At 55.0% G+C, this 17,176-nt stretch overlaps 1 protein-coding gene across 1 annotated transcript in view; it reads right to left on the reverse strand.

The window, feature by feature from the left end:
• parp1 (poly (ADP-ribose) polymerase 1) overlaps window positions 1-17,176 on the reverse strand; it is a 60,819-nt gene that overhangs the window by 19,620 nt on the left and 24,023 nt on the right. Inside the window, exons 6-13 of the mRNA XM_043687287.1 lie at window positions 16,593-16,709; window positions 12,430-12,606; window positions 10,438-10,570; window positions 8,524-8,664; window positions 7,163-7,408; window positions 6,265-6,333; window positions 5,739-5,871; window positions 150-345 (exon numbers count right to left, since the gene is read on the reverse strand). Coding sequence (XP_043543222.1) covers window positions 150-345; window positions 5,739-5,871; window positions 6,265-6,333; window positions 7,163-7,408; window positions 8,524-8,664; window positions 10,438-10,570; window positions 12,430-12,606; window positions 16,593-16,709 — 1,212 coding nt within the window. The remainder of the gene's footprint in view (window positions 1-149; window positions 346-5,738; window positions 5,872-6,264; window positions 6,334-7,162; window positions 7,409-8,523; window positions 8,665-10,437; window positions 10,571-12,429; window positions 12,607-16,592; window positions 16,710-17,176) is intronic.

Consider the following 17,176-nt stretch of genomic DNA (forward strand, 5'->3'; position numbering starts at 1 on the left):
TAATGGGGTGTGTGGGGTGGGGTCCTGAGCAGAACAGGAGGGAACCAGGGGCTAACTGGGCAGCAGCTTCAAGGCCTGGCACAGACACAATGGGCCAACTGACCAAGCTTCCGGATCTTTCTGTGACGGGGAGCGGGAGTGGTACTCACCTGGCCGTAGTCGATCTCCAGCGGGTAGAACTTTTTAGGGTATTTGGTGAAGTTTTTGGAGTGCCAGGCGTTGCCCGTCTTTTCCTCATAGAGCCCCAGGAAATGGTCGACGGCTTCCTCTTTGGAGGACATCTTCTCCAGCTTGTTGCCACCAATGGTGGTCCCCACTCGGCCCCAGGACCTGAAGACCCAGTACCTGCGGCGTCGGAACCGAGCAGTGTCAGGGAGCAGCCGCGAACCCGGTCAGAATACCGCCCGCAGCTCCAAAAACAGCAACAACCCTCCCCCCACCCCAACCATCACCTTTGGGGGGGTCTCCCTGCCCCTACTCTCAGGCCGGTTCAGGGAGATCGGCCTTTCTTATCAAATAAAGGCAGGTATCCCATGCGCCCTCCTAACCACCTTATCCACCCTGTCCTGCTGTATCCATGGACTGATCCTCTGACCCCTCTGTACTTCCTAGGGTCCCACCATTAAGGTGTACTCTTAGCTCTGAACCCCGTGGTACATAATGAACACAGACTTCCAGTTGCACAAGCAAGCTTCAACCATCATCCTCTACTTCCTGCCACTAAGCCAATTTGCCCCAGAACATCTTCCATGTGAGACCCTGTCAAAAACCCTTACTGAAGTCCACATGGACTGTATCAACCACACAATCCTCATCTGCACACCTAGTCACCTCTGGAGCATGAGATCGTCAGACGACACGGGGAGGGGTACATAAAAGGGAAAGGGGTGCTGCAATACTGACCAAGGAGTCACCGCAGCGAGGTGGATGACATACTAGAATGTTCCTCAAATGGGGCCATATGGGTGTAACTTAAAAACAAAAAGAGGCAATCAATCATTTTACTGGGAGCGTACCACAGACCACCAAACAGTCAGGGTGGGGTAGTCAAAATGTGAACTGAGGTTTAAACTGACTGGTCTGCATCTCTTTTGACTGTAGAGAAGTTGTAGATACAGAAATCGGGGGAAACACTTGGAACAAATTAACATCGAGAGACAGGAGGTACCTGTGGTTTTAACAGGTGGATACATTCCAGGCTTTGGTGAGATGGATCCCAAGCCATGCTGGGAGGCAAGGGAGGAAATTACAGGGGCTCTGACATTAATTTGCAGAATCTCTCTGGCCACAGAATTGGAGGACAGCTAAATGGGATCAGGGTTTCAAGGAAAGGTGATAAGGCTAAAGCAGGTGATGATAAGCCAGTCAGTCTAACATCAATGATAGTGAAACTACTGCAGCAGTTCTGAGACACAGAATTAATCTCCACTTGGACAGGCATTAATCACTGACAGATCTGCAGCATGGCTTCATCAGGGGAGATCGAATTTGACTGAATTTTTCAAGGTGAATTTGTCAATCCTGCTCCTCCTGATAGCAACAATATCACATCTCCACGTGGGAAGCGACACGCCTCTCAACTCATTTGCTTTACTCACAAATCTCCTTTCAATAAAACTTGTGCCTTCCTTCGATTATCTTTACACTCTGGCTTGTACTGATTTCATTCTTTAACCATACTTGTCAGTCTATCACCACTACAGTCCTGTCATACCATATCCCAGAGTGTGTTGCTGGAAAAGCACAGCACGTCAGGCAGCATCCGAAGAGCAGGAAAATCAACATTTCAGGCAAAAGCCCTTCATCAGGATTCTCTTGCTCCTCGGATGCTGCCTGACCTGCTGTGCCTTTCCAGCACCACACTCTCAACACTGATCTCCAGCATCTGCAGTCCTCACTTTTGCAGATATCATATCCCATCTTCCTGCCAAATTAGCATTAACCTTCATCAGCTGCACTATGGAGCACCGTCCCCTCCCTGCCCCAGCGACAATCCTGGCCCCTTTCCGGTTTAGATACAACCTGTCGGAATTGGACAGGTTCCACCGACCCCAGGCACAGAGCCAGTGATCCAGGAATGTGAAGTCCTGCTCTGACTCTTCTGTTCTGCAATTCGTCTGTTCAGTTTGCCCTCTCCCTGACTCACTCACTGCCAGTGTGCGCACGTGTCTGTGCACGTCAGAGTGTGCGTCTGTGTGTATGTGGTGTGTGTGTGCGCGCGTCTGCGTGTCTGTGGTGTGTGCGCGTCTGCGTGTCTGTGGTGTGTGCGAGTCTGCATATATGTGGTGTGTGTGCGTCTGCGTGTATGTGGTGTGTGCACATCTGCGTGTATGTGGTGTGTGCGCGTGTATGTGGTGTGTGCGCGTGCGTCCGTGTGTATGTGGTGTATGTGTGTGTGTCTGCGTGCATGTGGTGTGTGTGTCTGCGTATATGTGGTGTGTGTGTGTCTGCGTGTGTACGTGTCTGAGTGTATGTGGTGTGTGCGCGCATCTGCTTGTATGCGCTGTGTGTGGGCATATGATGTATGTGGTATGTGCATGCGCGTCTGAGTGTATGTGGTGTGTGTGCGTGCGCGTCTGCACCAGCGTGTATGTAGCGTGTGTCTGTCTGCGTGTATGTGCTGTGTGCGCGCATCTGCCTGCGTGTATGTGGTGTGTGTGTGTGTCTGTGTGTGTACGTGTCTGAGTGTATGTGGTGCGTCTGCTTGTATGTGGTGTGTGCGCGCACGCGTCTGAGTGTATGTGGTGTATGTGTGCTCGTGTCCGTATATGCAGTGTGTGTGCATGTGTGCGTGTCTGTGGCGAGTGTGCGTATCTGCATGTATGTGGTGTGTGTGTGTGCGCGTCTGAGTGTAAGTGGTGTGTGTGTCTGCATGTATGTGGTGTGTGTGCACGTGCGCGTCTGAGTGTATGTGGTGTGTGCGCACGCGACTGCGCCTGCGTGTATGTGGTGTGCGTGTTCGTGTCTGTCTGCATGTATGTGGTGTATGTGTATGTGGTGTGTGGGTGTTTGAGTATATGTGGTGTGTGTGTTTGCGTGCGTGCGCGTCTAAGTGTATGTGGTATGTGCGTGCCTGCGTCTGAGTGTGTATGTGGTGTGTGCGTGCGTGCGCGTCTGCATGTATGTGGTGTGTGCGCGCGCGTCTGCTTGTATGTGGCGAGTGCATGTGTCTGCGTGTATGTGGAGTGTGTGTCTGCGGGGGTGTGTGTGTCTGTCTGCGTGTATGTGGTGTATGCGTGTGTGTCTGCGTGTATGTGGTGTATGTGTGTGGTGTGTCTGCGTGTGTGGTGTGTCTGCGTGTGTGGTGTGTCTGCGTGTGTGGTGTGTCTGCGTGTGTGGTGTGTCTGCGTGTGTGGTGTGTCTGCGTGTGTGGTGTGTCTGCGTGTGTGGTGTGTCTGCGTGTGTGGTGTGTCTGCGTGTGTGGTGTGTCTGCGTGTGTGGTGTGTCTGCGTGTGTGGTGTGTCTGCGTGTGTGGTGTGTCTGCGTGTGTGGTGTGTCTGCGTGTGTGGTGTGTCTGCGTGTGTGGTGTGTCTGCGTGTGTGGTGTGTCTGCGTGTGTGGTGTGTCTGCGTGTGTGGTGTGTCTGCGTGTGTGGTGTGTCTGCGTGTGTGGTGTGTCTGCGTGTGTGGTGTGTCTGCGTGTGTGGTGTGTCTGCGTGTGTGGTGTGTCTGCGTGTGTGGTGTGTCTGCGTGTGTGGTGTGTCTGCGTGTGTGGTGTGTCTGCGTGTGTGGTGTGTCTGCGTGTGTGGTGTGTCTGCATGTGTGTCTGCGTTTGCACTGACAGGGTTCACTGTGAAAGACAGCCCCCTGTATGATAGAGCTCCAAGTGATTCTGCAGGAAACAATCCCCATGACACTAGTGCCCCCTGCCCTGACCCACCCTCATCTTGGGACTCCCTCGGTGTGGGAAAGAACCATCATTGGCACAGCCCTCCCGATCCTGGGACCGTCCCCCTGACCCTGGGACCGCCACCCCCACACCTCCCTGACCCTGGGAGACCCCCGTGACCGGGTGCACGGTAAACCTCTTCTTGTTGTCATCCTCCAGCAGCTGCAGCTTGTAGTAGGAGTTCTGACTGCGGGATATATCCACCAGGCCCAGGGTAGCACTCAGGATCCTGCCGCCCTGCTCAAAGACATGAGCCGAATCCTCCAGCCCTGAAAAACACATCAACCAGGGGGGGCGTGGGATCCTCAGACTCACTCCATATCCCTCTCCGGTTTGCCCTCCCTTCCTCCTGTATCCCAGAGTTACCAGGGGGGTGCCGAAACCTCACGTCAAACCAGCAGCTTGGAACCACACCCACTACTGACCTGGGGGGAGGGGAACCGCACACACCACTGACTGGGAGACCGCACTGACCACTGACTGGGGCGCGGGGGTCCGCACTGACCAGGGAACCGCGCACACCACTGACTGGGAGACCGTACTGACCAGTGACCGGGGCGCGGGGGTCCGCACTGACCAGGGAACCGCACACACCATTGACTGGGAGACCGCACTGACCACTGACTGGGGCGCGGGGGTCCGCACTGACCAGGGAACCGCGCACACCACTGACTGGGAGACCGCACTGACCACTGACTGGGGCGCGGGGGTCCGCACTGACCAGGGAACCGCGCACACCACTGACTGGGAGACCGCACTGACCACTGACTGGGGCGCGGGGGTCCGCACTGACCAGGGAACCGCGCACACCACTGACTGGGAGACCGCACTGACCACTGACTGGGGCGCGGGGGTCCGCACTGACCGGGGAACCGCGCACACCACTGACTGGGAGACCGCACTGACCACTGACTGGGGCGCGGGGGTCCGCACTGACCAGGGAACCGCGCACACCACTGACTGGGAGACCGCACTGACCAGTGACCGGGGCGCGGGGGTCCGCACTGACCAGGGAACCGCGCACACCATTGACTGGGAGACCGCACTGACCACTGACTGGGGCGCGGGGGTCCGCACTGACCGGGGAACCGCGCACACCACTGACTGGGAGACCGCACTGACCACTGACTGGGGCGTGGGGGTCCGCACTGACCAGGGAACCGCGCACACCACTGACTGGGAGACCGCACTGACCACTGACTGGGGCGCGGGGGTCCGCACTGACCGGGGAACCGCACACACCATTGACTGGGAGACCGCACTGACCACTGACTGGGGCGCGGGGGTCCGCACTGACCAGGGAACCGCGCACACCACTGACTGGGAGACCGCACTGACCACTGACTGGGGCGCGGGGGTCCGCACTGACCAGGGAACCGCACACACCATTGCTGCGTGTATGTGGTGTCTGCGTGTATGTGGTGTCTGCGTGTATGTGGTGTCTGCGTGTATGTGGTGTCTGCGTGTATGTGGTGTCTGCGTGTATGTGGTGTCTGCGTGTATGTGGTGTCTGCGTGTATGTGGTGTCTGCGTGTATGTGGTGTCTGCGTGTATGTGGTGTGTCTGCGTATTTGGTGTGTCTGCGTGTGTGTCTGCGTTTGCACTGACAGGGTTCACTGTGAAAGACAGCCCCCTGTATGATAGAGCTCCAAGTGATTCTGCAGGAAACAATCCCCATGACACTAGTGCCCCCTGCCCTGACCCACCCTCATCTTGGGACTCCCTCGGTGTGGGAAAGAACCATCATTGGCACAGCCCTCCCGATCCTGGGACCGTCCCCCTGACCCTGGGACCGCCACCCCCACACCTCCCTGACCCTGGGAGACCCCCGTGACCGGGTGCACGGTAAACCTCTTCTTGTTGTCGTCCTCCAGCAGCTGCAGCTTGTAGTAGGAGTTCTGACTGCGGGATATATCCACCAGGCCCAGGGTAGCACTCAGGATCCTGCCGCCCTGCTCAAAGACATGAGCCGAATCCTCCAGCCCTGAAAAACACATCAACCAGGGGGTGCATGGGATCCTCAGACTCACTCCATATCCCTCTCCGGTTTGCCCTCCCTTCCTCCGGTATCCCCGAGTTACCAGGGGGGTGCCGAAACCTCATGTCAAACCAGCAGCTTGGAACCACACCCACTACTGACCTGGGGGGAGGGGAACCGCACATACCACTGACTGGGAGACCGCACTGACCAGTGACCGGGGAACCGCACACACCACTGACTGGGGCGCGGGGGTTCGCACTGACCGGGGAACCGCACACACCACTGACCGGGAGACCGCACTGACCGGGATACCGCACTGACCACTGACCGGTAGACCCCACTGACCACAGTCAATACTGGTGGGGATAATATCTGCTGATGTTCAGGTCCACGTACCAGAGTCAGGGTCCACTGCTGCCCCACCTTTAACCGTCAGCTTCATCTTCTTCTCTGATTTGCCGGATTCTGGAAGAGGCAAACATGAGCAGGTCGCAATTTCACCACGATACAAAGATTATTTTTCTAACCGTGGGGCCTGCCTCCTGAACAAATCCCTTCACTCCACCCAAACCCAGAACCGAACCTGCTACACGGACTGCAGCAACTCGGCACCATCTCAGGAAGGGAACCCTGGGACTCGGCAATAAATGTTGGCCCAACAAAACAGCCCATATCCTGTAAATTAATTCCAAATAAATCACCAACTCTTAAGTTACTCTGACTGACTGCATGAGCCAATGGGAAGGAGTCCCACACCAGGACTTCAGTATGTAATCGGGTTCAGTACTGAGGGAGGTCAGTGTGGAGCGGAAGATTCTGGAAGGTATACGCAGCAGTGTTGGATTGGAAGATTCTGGAAAGATGACGTGGGATCAGAAGATTCTGGAAGGAATACGTGTCAGCATGGATCAGAAAATTCTAGCAGGGAAAAGGTGGCAGCGCGGGATTGGAAGGTTCTGGAAAGTTGACGTGGGATTGGATGATTCGGGAAGGAAGGCGTGTCAGCACAGTTCAGAACATTCTGGAAGGAATAGGTGGCTGCACGGGATTTGAAGATTCTGGAAGCGTGTGATGTGGAATACTCGTCCCAACAGCAACCTGCCCTTTGTTACAAATTCAAGACCGTATCAAGTTATTTCTGATATTGACGTTTGTGGGAGCTTGCTGTGCAGAATTAGCTGTTGTGTCGCTAACTTACAAGCATTTACGCAACAGAAGTTATTGTGCGGCTCTGAGGTTTTGGAGTACTAACAGGCACTATATAAATGCAGCTCTTTGAGTGAAGCTCTATTACCTTGCTCCTGCTTGACTTTACCACTGGAGTTCTTTGTGACCTTGCTGCCAGTGGATTTCCCAGCGACAGGGGGGTCCTGCACCACCTCAGGGGTGAGCTCAGCTCCCCACGATGAGATCCCGTGCACCGACAACAATTCCTGAAGGCCTTTCCCTGACCGCAAGTCGTCAAGGAGATCCTCGGAAACCACACGGACATTGGCTTCCTTCACCTCCTCCATCTTCTTCGACATTTTGTCCAACTCCTCTGTGGAAAAAAAAAGGTTACCAGCAATCAATCAGTCTGAACCACCGAGGGGAAAGACCCAACAGAAACAGGCCATTCAGCCCATCAGGCCTTCTTCTATTGTTGTTAAAGAACATAACATTCAGTCCCCCAGACCTGTACTACCACTGCAGAGAAACATTGTAACTGGAAGCCTCTAATCTCTCAAACAGAAAGGAAAGCTCCCTTTACTCTTTCAAGTAGAAAACAAAGGTCCTGCAGCAACGTCCCCAATAAACACCGCCAGGGCAGGGACAATAAGGAGTTAGACACTGAATAAAGCTCCATTTAATCTTTTAAACTGAAAATAAACCCCCCTCCACAACCAACACTCCCCGGAAATATACAGCACGGGATGATACAAGATTAAGTCTCCTCTCATCTTTTAAACAGGAAGTAAACTTTCCAACAAACAATGGCAAGACAGCACAGCCCAGGGTTAGACAGAGTAAAGCTTCTGTTGCCTCTTTTAAAATAAAGCTCTCTCAACACTCTCTCCATCAAACGCTCCCAGGACAGGAACTGCACAGACTGAGACACAGGGTAAGACTATCTCCACTCTTGTAAATGGCAAGTAATTCTCCATCTCCTCTTTTAAAGCTCCCCCAGTGTTGTTTGTATCACAGACTCCCAGGGCAGGGACGGCACTGGGTTAGACACAGAGTAAAGCTTCCTCCACTTTCAGTTCAAAAGAGTAAAGCTCCCTCGATGCTGCCCCCATTAAACACTCTAAAAGCGCAAGGCAGAAGGAGCACAGACCGGGCAGAAGACAAAACCAACCCGTGGGCATCACTGCCAATCCCAGCGCAGCCAAGTGGGGCAAGGGGGAGTGAGAGAGGTGGGGCAAGGGGGAGTGAGAGAGGTGGGGCAAGGGGGAGTGAGAGAGGTGGGGCAAGGGGGAGTGAGGGTGGAAAGGGAGGGGTGAGATAGCAAGGAGTGCCAACTTTATCCTCATCCTCAATCCAATGTGGAAATGGAGGCAGTGAGCTGCCAGAGGTTAGGGCTGGGGTACGGTGCGTGGGGAGGGGAGGGCAGGGCAGGGGGTGGGTTATACACTGGGCTCCTGCTGTGCGGAACACCACTGATCATTCACGTACTCTGAGAGCTAATGCACAGCTTGGCTTTGCTGGCTGTGCTTGTGATTTTCCCTCCAAACTCCTCCACCAGGGTCTTCAGCTCGTCCTTCTTCTTCGAGAGCTTTCCCAGGATGAAGACCTTCATGTTTGCGAGAGGTAAACCTACACAGACAGACACAAACAGCAGAGAAGCAGGATCCAGTTAAAGAGGTGGAATATCTACCCTGCCCTACCCCAGTAATACTGCACTGACCCAGAAAGGAGATAGCTCCAGCCTCATTTCCTGTTCAGGAGCCTACGACTGACTTCAAGGTATGGCACACAGCATTTCACGTAGCTCAATACTGGAGCTCCCTATATCTCTGCTCTAGAGCACTCAGCTCCGCACGGGGGCTCTCTCCTCTAGTCTCATTCCTAGTCCCAGCTCGGCACTGGAGCTCTCTCCTCTGGTCCCATTCCCAGTTCCAATTCCAGGATGGGGTTCTTTCCTCCAGCCCCAGTCCCAGCTCCGCGCTGGAACTCCCTCCTCCAGACCAAGGCGCAGCTCCGCGCTGGAGCTCCCTCCTCCAGACCAAGGCGCAGCTCCGCGCTGGAGCTCCCTCCTCCAGCCCGAGCCCCAGCTCCACGCTGGAGCTCCCTCCTCCAGCCCCAGTCTCAACTCCGCGCTGGAGCTCCCTCCTCCAGCCCCAGTCCCAGCTCCGCGCTGGAGCTCCCTCCTCCAGACCAAGGCGCAGCTCCGCGCTGGAGCTCCCTCCTCCAGCCCCAGCCCCAGCCCCAGCCCCAGCTCCGTGCTGGAGCTCCCTCCTCCAGCCCCAGCCCCAGCTCCACGCTGGAGCTCCCTCCTCCAGCCCCAGTCCCAGCTCCGCGCTGGAGCTCCCTCCACGCTGGAGCTCCCTCCTCCAGCCCCAGTCCCAGCTCCGCGCTGGAGCTCCCTCCTCCAGCCCCAATCCCAGCTCCGCGCTGGAGCTCCCTCCTCCAGCCCCAATCCCAGCTCCGCGCTGGAGCTCCCTCCTCCTGCCCCAGTCCCAGCTCCGCGCTGGAGCTCCCTCCTCCAGCCCCAGTCCCAGCTCCGCGCTGGAGCTCCCTCCTCCAGCCCAAATCCCAGCTCCGCGCTGAAGCTCCCTCCTCCTGCCCTAGTCCCAGCTCCGCGCTGGAGCTCCCTCCTCCAACCCCAGTCCCAGCTCCGCACTGGAGCTCCCTCCTCCTGCCCTAGTCCCAGCTCCGCGCTGGAGCTCCCTCCTCCAGCCCCAATCCCAGCTCCGTGCTGGAGCTCCCTCCTCCAGTCCCAATCCCAGCTCCGCGCTGGAGCTCCCTCCTCCTGCCCTAGTCCCAGCTCCGCGCTGGAGCTCCCTCCTCCTGCCCTAGTCCCAGCTCCGCGCTGGAGCTCCCTCCTCCAGTCCCAATCCCAGCTCCGCGCTGGAGCTCCCTCCTCCTGCCCTAGTCCCAGCTCCGCGCTGGAGCTCCCTCCTTCAGCCCCAATCCCAGCTCCGCGCTGGAGCTCCCTCCTCCTGCCCTAGTCCCAGCTCCGCGCTGGAGCTCCCTCCTCCAGCCCCAGGCCCAGCTCCGCGCTGGAGCTCCCTCCTCCAGCCCCAGGCCCAGCTCCGCGGCTGGAGCTCCCTCCTCCGGCCCCAGGCCCAGCTCCGCGCTGGAGCTCCCTCCGCCAGCCACAGGCCCAGCTCCGCGCTGGAGCTCCCTCCTCCAGCCCCAGGCCCAGCTCCGCCCCCATCCATCTATCCAGACTCTAAATCTCTTCGGAAAGGTTTTTGGAACAGATCCCATACACATTATCTCAAGAGAGGCAATCCAGCTCCCACTCTCCTGAAGAGATTATTTTTAAATTCCTCTCGCCTGTTGGAATACTGTTATAAGAGAGATGCCCCAGGCGAGGGCCAGACTTGCCTTACACAGTGCGATCCCACACCAGGCTTTCCCTACCTGCAGGTTCCGAGGGAATGGCAGGATCAGCAGAGGCTGGAATTTCGGAACTCGACGTTGGGGCGGCAGGCGGGAATATCCGGACATGCTTTTTGAATTTGAACTTCTTCAGGTAGGGAATCTCATGGAATTCCTAGAGAACACAGAATTCCACAGGTGAAGGATAATTGTGCGGACAGAGGCCAGCCTGGTTTGAGTGGGGGGAGAGCTGGGACAAGAGCAGGTCCATCCGGCCTGCAAACCCCCGAGTCTCCTGCTCGAACATCCACTCAAAAAGCTGTTCCTCAGAATCAAAACGTCTTTAATCCAAAATACAAACTGCAAAACTGCCCTCGCGGGATTTGAAGACCCATTCGTCGACTCCCTCCAATCCGGGGTATCCTGACCACCGTCTACTAAACCCTTTTGTGTACCAGACAATCAGCAGAAGAGAAACATTTCTGCAGAAATCATTTATCATTTCCAACTACACCTACCCATATGTACACTTCGAAAAGGAAATCATACAAACAGTCTTTGAAGAGGGAGGTCAACCTTAAAAATACACATTAACAAATAACTTGTATCTGCCCGGGTTAAAGTTTAGAACATAACTTGGCAGTTAACTGTCAATCATCATTATTGCTGCATTCTACCTCTATCTGAGTCCATCTGCCAACCAATTTGCACTCTCCCCTCGTGCAGTATAAGTGTTATTTTCTCCCCATTGAACCACTATTCTTACAAGCTGTCCTGATGAATAAGAGGTGTGAAGCTTTGAGAAATGGTGTCTTTGTTGCAACTGTATTCAAGAGCTGCTCTGCCAATAATTTGTTTAGAAAAGTGAGAACCTAAGAAGGGACGATTTGCAACCTCCTGGGTGATACACCACAGGAGGCCATTTTGCCAATAGCCCCACATGCCTGTTCCAACCCTCACTGTGTCACAGTCTCCACGCTCTATGTTTGCTTTAAAAGGAAGGATCGAAGAACATGGTGAATCCTCGTCTTCTACTAAAGAGTGTGGAGATCAGCTGAGACCCCTGCCTTCAACAATCCCCCAAACCCATCCCCACTCCAGCTGAGACCTCCCGCCCTCCCCGGTCTCTCGCCTTTACAGCTGATGAGGCCTGCAGCAGTGTCTGACCACAGACTCGGGTTTGGGATTGACCAGGTCTTATTTAGGAATGGAAGTGACAGCTGAGCGGCCGACGCCTTGTGGAGTTTACAAGCCCCAAGTTAGCCTGGCTGCTATGGTACCGTCCCCTATGGGGTCTATGCGGTAGTGCTCTGTGCTGCCTCCTCATGCAAGCTGATGGTACAGCAGCACACTGCCACCTGATGGTGGAGGACTGAAACTGCGGCTCGTCACACCACTGGACAGAGCCGGATAAACAGAATCTAATGGAAGTATGAGGCAGCAAATGGAAGATCAAAAGATGTAAGCCCAGAACATCTAAGCAGCAAATGCTCTGAGCCAAGTGACGTGCAGCAGACCCAGAGAAGTGCCAACCCCTGGCCAGCAAGGACAATGGAAGGAACTTGCAATTAATTCGCGACTTCAGGATATTCCAAATCCCTGTCCGTCACAGGGACTGGGGTCCTTTTACGTTGCAGCCCAGAGCTCCTCAGACAATGCACTCTAACTTGGAAGGAGTTCTTTCGCTGTAAAACACTTCTGTACAACTTAAGGGCACATAACACACTACAGAAATGCAAGTTTGTCACTCAATGTAACAAGTTGAGAAAAGCAAGATCCCACAAGGAGCAATGAGACACAGTAAGTAGATAATCTGCTTTTGTGATGCTGGTTGAGGGCTAATTCCCCTGCTCTCCTCCAAAACAGGGGCATGGGAAATGCAGTGAGCAACAGGCGAGCTCCCCTGACACGGTAGCACTTACCGAGTGCAGCGCTGGACTACCAGGCCTACAACCCAGAGTGGGACTTGAACTCCCCAAGCTTCACCAGATAGAACAAGCAGACTGCAACCAGCAGAAGAGGCCTGTCACGTACCTTTGGAGTGAGCCAGTCCTTGCGAGTGGGCGTCTGGGTGCTGGCACTACACTTGGTCCAGGCAGTGATGTTACCAGTGCAGCAGTAGGCATCTCCTTTCAACAATAACTGCCCTTTGCATTCCTCACAGGGCAGCAGTGCTCCAAATGCCATCCCGTCCGACACCTGGTCCAAGATCTACACCAGAACAAATACACGTGAAGGGCATGCTGCCACACAGGAAGCAATCTCACCACCAGCACCCACTGGAAGGGCACTACACCAAGGGTGTCTGCCATCTCTGTGCCTCAATGCCATCACAGCACTCCAGGGCACTGATACCAACACTCCATTGCACTGTCCTTTACCTTGGTGCCACTAGACACCAAGAATTGGGATATCTATGCTCACCAGGACATACAGTGGTAGCACAGTGGTTAGCACTGCTGCCTCACAGTGCTAAGGTCTACGTGAACATGGATTTCCCATGGGTGCCCCAGTTTCCCATTACAGTCCTAGGATGTGCAGATTAGGTGGATTGGCTGTACTAAATTGCCCCATAATGTCCAGGGATGTGCAGGCTAGGTGGGTTAGCCATAGGATATGCTGGGTTACAGGGATAAGGGGTGCTCTGGGTGGGATGCTTTTCATAGAGTTAGTGTGGACTCAATGGGCCAAATTACTTTTATCCACACCCTGGGGAATCAATGAGGTAGAGGGAAACACCATTCAAACACACTGACTGACCACAGAATTATAACCACAGCAGAGTTGTACAGCTGTCATTTTGGAAGGTCGTTTCCAGGAGCGGGAGTATGGGCAGCTGAACCAATCACAACAGGAGAGGTAGTGGCAAGTGAGCCAATCACGGCAGGGGAGGCAGCTGCGGGTCAGCCAATCACGGCAGGGGAGGCAGCTGCGGGTCAACCAATCACGGCAGGGGGGGCAGCTGCGGGTCAACCAATCACACGGCAGGGGGGGCAGCTGCGGGTCAACCAATCACTACAGGGGAGGCAGCTGCGGGTCAACCAATCATGGCAGCGGAGGCAGCTGCGGGTGAGCCAATCACGGCAGGGGAGGCAGCTGCGGGTGAGCCAATCACGGCAGGGGAGGCAGCTGCAGGTGAGCCAATCACGACAGGGGAGGCAGCTTCGGGTGAACCAATCACAGCAGGGTAGGCAGCTGCGGTGAACCAATCACAGCAGGAGAGGCAGCGGTAGGTGAGCCAATCAAAATGGTTGGGCAGGATTGGAGGTGAAGAAGCCAATGGGGCATTTGGCCAATTAGGTAACATTTTAAATATACCAGGCCCTCCTTCCAGATTGACACACACTGCTTTCCAAACCAACCCTGTCAAGGACGTTCAAAATGAAAGCTAACGTCATTAAGATTTACTTTCATACGCTTGAACAGAGAGGGAGGGAGGAGGTATTAGCGGTTTGAACAGGCTTGAAAACACATACATCGCCAGGGTCAGATGACACGAATCCCAGGTTTCTGTGGAAGCCAAGGGAGGAGCCTCCCAGCATGAATATTCAAACCCTCTCTGGCCACAGGAAAGGTGCCCAAGGACTGGAGGGCAGTGGTATTCAAGATAAAGCACAAAGAGATTACGGGCCAGTGAGTCTGATATCTGTGGTGGGGAAACACAGAGGGAGAATTCATCTCCACTTGGTAAGGGGAGGTCATAATCTAACAAAACTGATTGAATTTTTCAAGGTAGTGATTGTGTGTGTAGATAAGGGTAGTGCAGTTGATGTCATCTACATGGACTTCAGTAAGGCTTTTGGTAAGGTCTCCCATGGCAGACTGATCTAAATAAAAATTAGGAGCTATTTGGATCCAGGGCAATTTGGCAAAATTGGCATATCAACAGGGAGAGGAGGTTGTTGGTCAAAGGGTGTGTGTGTGTGTGTCCCTGTGTGCACGTGTGTGCGAGTGTCTGTGTCTGTGTGTGCGCGAGTGTCTGTGTGTGCGCGTGAGTGTCTGTCCGTGCACATGTCTGTCTGCGCGCATGTCTGTCTGCGCGCATGTCTGTCTGCGCGCATGTCTGTCTGCGCGTGAGTGTCTGAGCGCGCATGTCTGTCTGCGCGCATGTCTGTCTGCGCGCATGTCTGTCTGCGCGCATGTCTGTCTGCGCGCATGTCTGTCTGCGCGCATGTCTGTCTGCGCGCATGTCTGTCTGCGCGCATGTCTGTCTGCGCGCATGTCTGTCTGCGCGCATGTCTGTCTGCGCGCATGTCTGTCTGCGCGCATGTCTGTCTGCGCGCATGTCTGTCTGCGCGCATGTCTGTCTGCGCGCATGTCTGTCTGCGCGCATGTCTGTCTGCGCGCATGTCTGTCTGCGCGCATGTCTGTCTGCGCGCATGTCTGTCTGCGCGCATGTCTGTCTGCGCGCATGTCTGTCTGCGCGCATGTCTGTCTGCGCGCATGTCTGTCTGCGCGCATGTCTGTCTGCGCGTGAGTGTCTGAGTATCTGTCTGTGTGAGTCTGTCTGTGCGCGCGTGTCTGTGCGCGCGTGTCTGTCTGTGCGCGCGTGTCTGTCTGTGCGCGCGTGTCTGTCTGTGCGCGCGTGTCTGTCTGTGCGCGCGTGTCTGTCTGTGCGCGCGTGTCTGTCTGTGCGCGCGTGTCTGTCTGTGCGCGCGTGTCTGTCTGTGCGCGCGTGTCTGTCTGTGCGCGCGTGTCTGTCTGTGCGCGCGTGTCTGTCTGTGCGCGCGTGTCTGTCTGTGCGCGCGTGTCTGTCTGTGCGCGCGTGTCTGTCTGTGCGCGCGTGTCTGTCTGTGCGCGCGTGTCTGTCTGTGCGCGCGTGTCTGTCTGTGCGCGCGTGTCTGTCTGTGCGCGCGTGTCTGTCTGTGCGCGCGTGTCTGTCTGTGCGCGCGTGTCTGTCTGTGCGCGCGTGTCTGTCTGTGCGCGCGTGTCTGTCTGTGCGCGCGTGTCTGTCTGTGCGCGCGTGTCTGTCTGTGCGCGCGTGTCTGTCTGTGCGCGCGTGTCTGTCTGTGCGCGCGTGTCTGTCTGTGCGCGCGTGTCTGTCTGTGCGCGCGTGTCTGTCTGTGCGCGCGTGTCTGTCTGTGCGCGCGTGTCTGTCTGTGCGCGCGTGTCTGTCTGTGCGCGCGTGTCTGTCTGTGCGCGCGTGTCTGTCTGTGCGCGCGTGTCTGTCTGTGCGCGCGTGTCTGTCTGTGCGGTGAGTGAGTGTCTGTGTGAGTGAGTGTCTGTGTGAGTGAGACTGCGTGTGTGTGAGAGAGCAGAAGCCTATGTCCAATCCAGTGTTGTACAGGGATCAGAGCTCCCTCCTAGTTGTGTACGTTAATGATCTAGACATGAATGTAGGAGGAACCATCAATAAGTTCACAGAGGACAGGACAATTGGTGATGGAATTTAACCCTGAGGAGAGAGAGGTGGGAAAACTAACAAAGCAAAGGAGTCCATGTGAATGATAGGACCCGGGAACGTATGGAGAATCAGAGGGGTCTGGGTGAGAATGTCCATAGATCCCTGAATAGAGCAGGACAGGGTGGAGAAGGTGGTTAGGAGGGCACATGGGGTACCTGCCTTTATTAGTCACGATATTAAATACAAGAGCATGGAGGGTATGTCGGAGATGTACACAGCATTAAGCGAGGCCACAACTGGAGTGCTGTGTGCAGTTCTGCTCAATGCACTGTCGTAAGGATGTGGTTTCACTGGAGACAGTGTAGAGGAGATTCACCAGGATGTTGCTTGGGATGGAGGGATTCACCTACGGAGAGAGACTGGTGAGGCTGGACTTGTTTTCCTTTGAGCAGGGAAGGCTGAGGGGGGATCTGGTGGAGTTCTTTGGGAAAGATTTCCCCATAGTAGAGGTATCAATAAACAGGAAGCAGCAAAATGGTGGGAACCCTCGAGAACATATAAGTAGTATTTCACTGAGAACTTGAAACACCGTAATAGATAAGGACACACTGGAAAGTGAGATCAGAATGGACGGATGCTTGATGGCTGGAATGTACCTGATGGGCTGAAGGGCCTCTTTGTGTGATGTTAAATCCCTATGACTGGAGAACCGATTCCAGCTGTCAATGTGAGGGGCAAACCTGATGACCCTGAGTCTCAGACTCACTGACTGGGCTGTGGACAGGGTAGAGATTCTCATCACCCACTGGCTGACAACTTTGCGTCTGACAGAGGAAGGACTGATGTCACTTACAGCTGCCTCTCCTGAAGCCACTTCTTGCTTGTTGGCAATTAAAAGCTCTCGGAGATCATTGGTAGAACAGCACTTCTTCAATTCGTCCTTAATATTCCAGATCAACTGGCTCTGCTCCTGCAGAGGGACAGAGAGAGCATGTGTGAGAGTGATCCTGCTGACAGAGAGGGAGGGAAAACATTGTGAAAGAATGAGAGAGAGAGAGAGAGAGAGAGAGAGAGAGAGAGAGAGACTGCAGACTGACAAAGAGAGAGATTTAGAGAGAGCTCTTGCAAGGAGAAAGAGAAACAGAAAGAGAGACAGAAAAAGAAGAGAGTTCTTGCAGAGAGAGAGAGGGAATGAGAGAGTGAGAGAAGGTTCCTGGAGGAAGCAGAGCAGCTGAGGGGACAGGGGTGAAGTTCTCCCTGAAGGTCGATGTGTTTTTGTTTGTGGGTGTGATCCCAGGCTGGGAGCTGAGTGGCCAGACACTGGAATCAGATTTACCCCCAGAGAGGGCTGTTCCTAACTACACCCACCCCCACTCCCTCCCCAAACCCCCGTACTCCCTCACAACCCCCTCTCCCCCACAATCCCCTGTCCTCTCC

This window comes from Chiloscyllium plagiosum, chromosome 3 (assembly GCF_004010195.1).
Source record: "Chiloscyllium plagiosum isolate BGI_BamShark_2017 chromosome 3, ASM401019v2, whole genome shotgun sequence".
Taxonomy (NCBI): Eukaryota; Metazoa; Chordata; class Chondrichthyes; order Orectolobiformes; family Hemiscylliidae; genus Chiloscyllium; species Chiloscyllium plagiosum.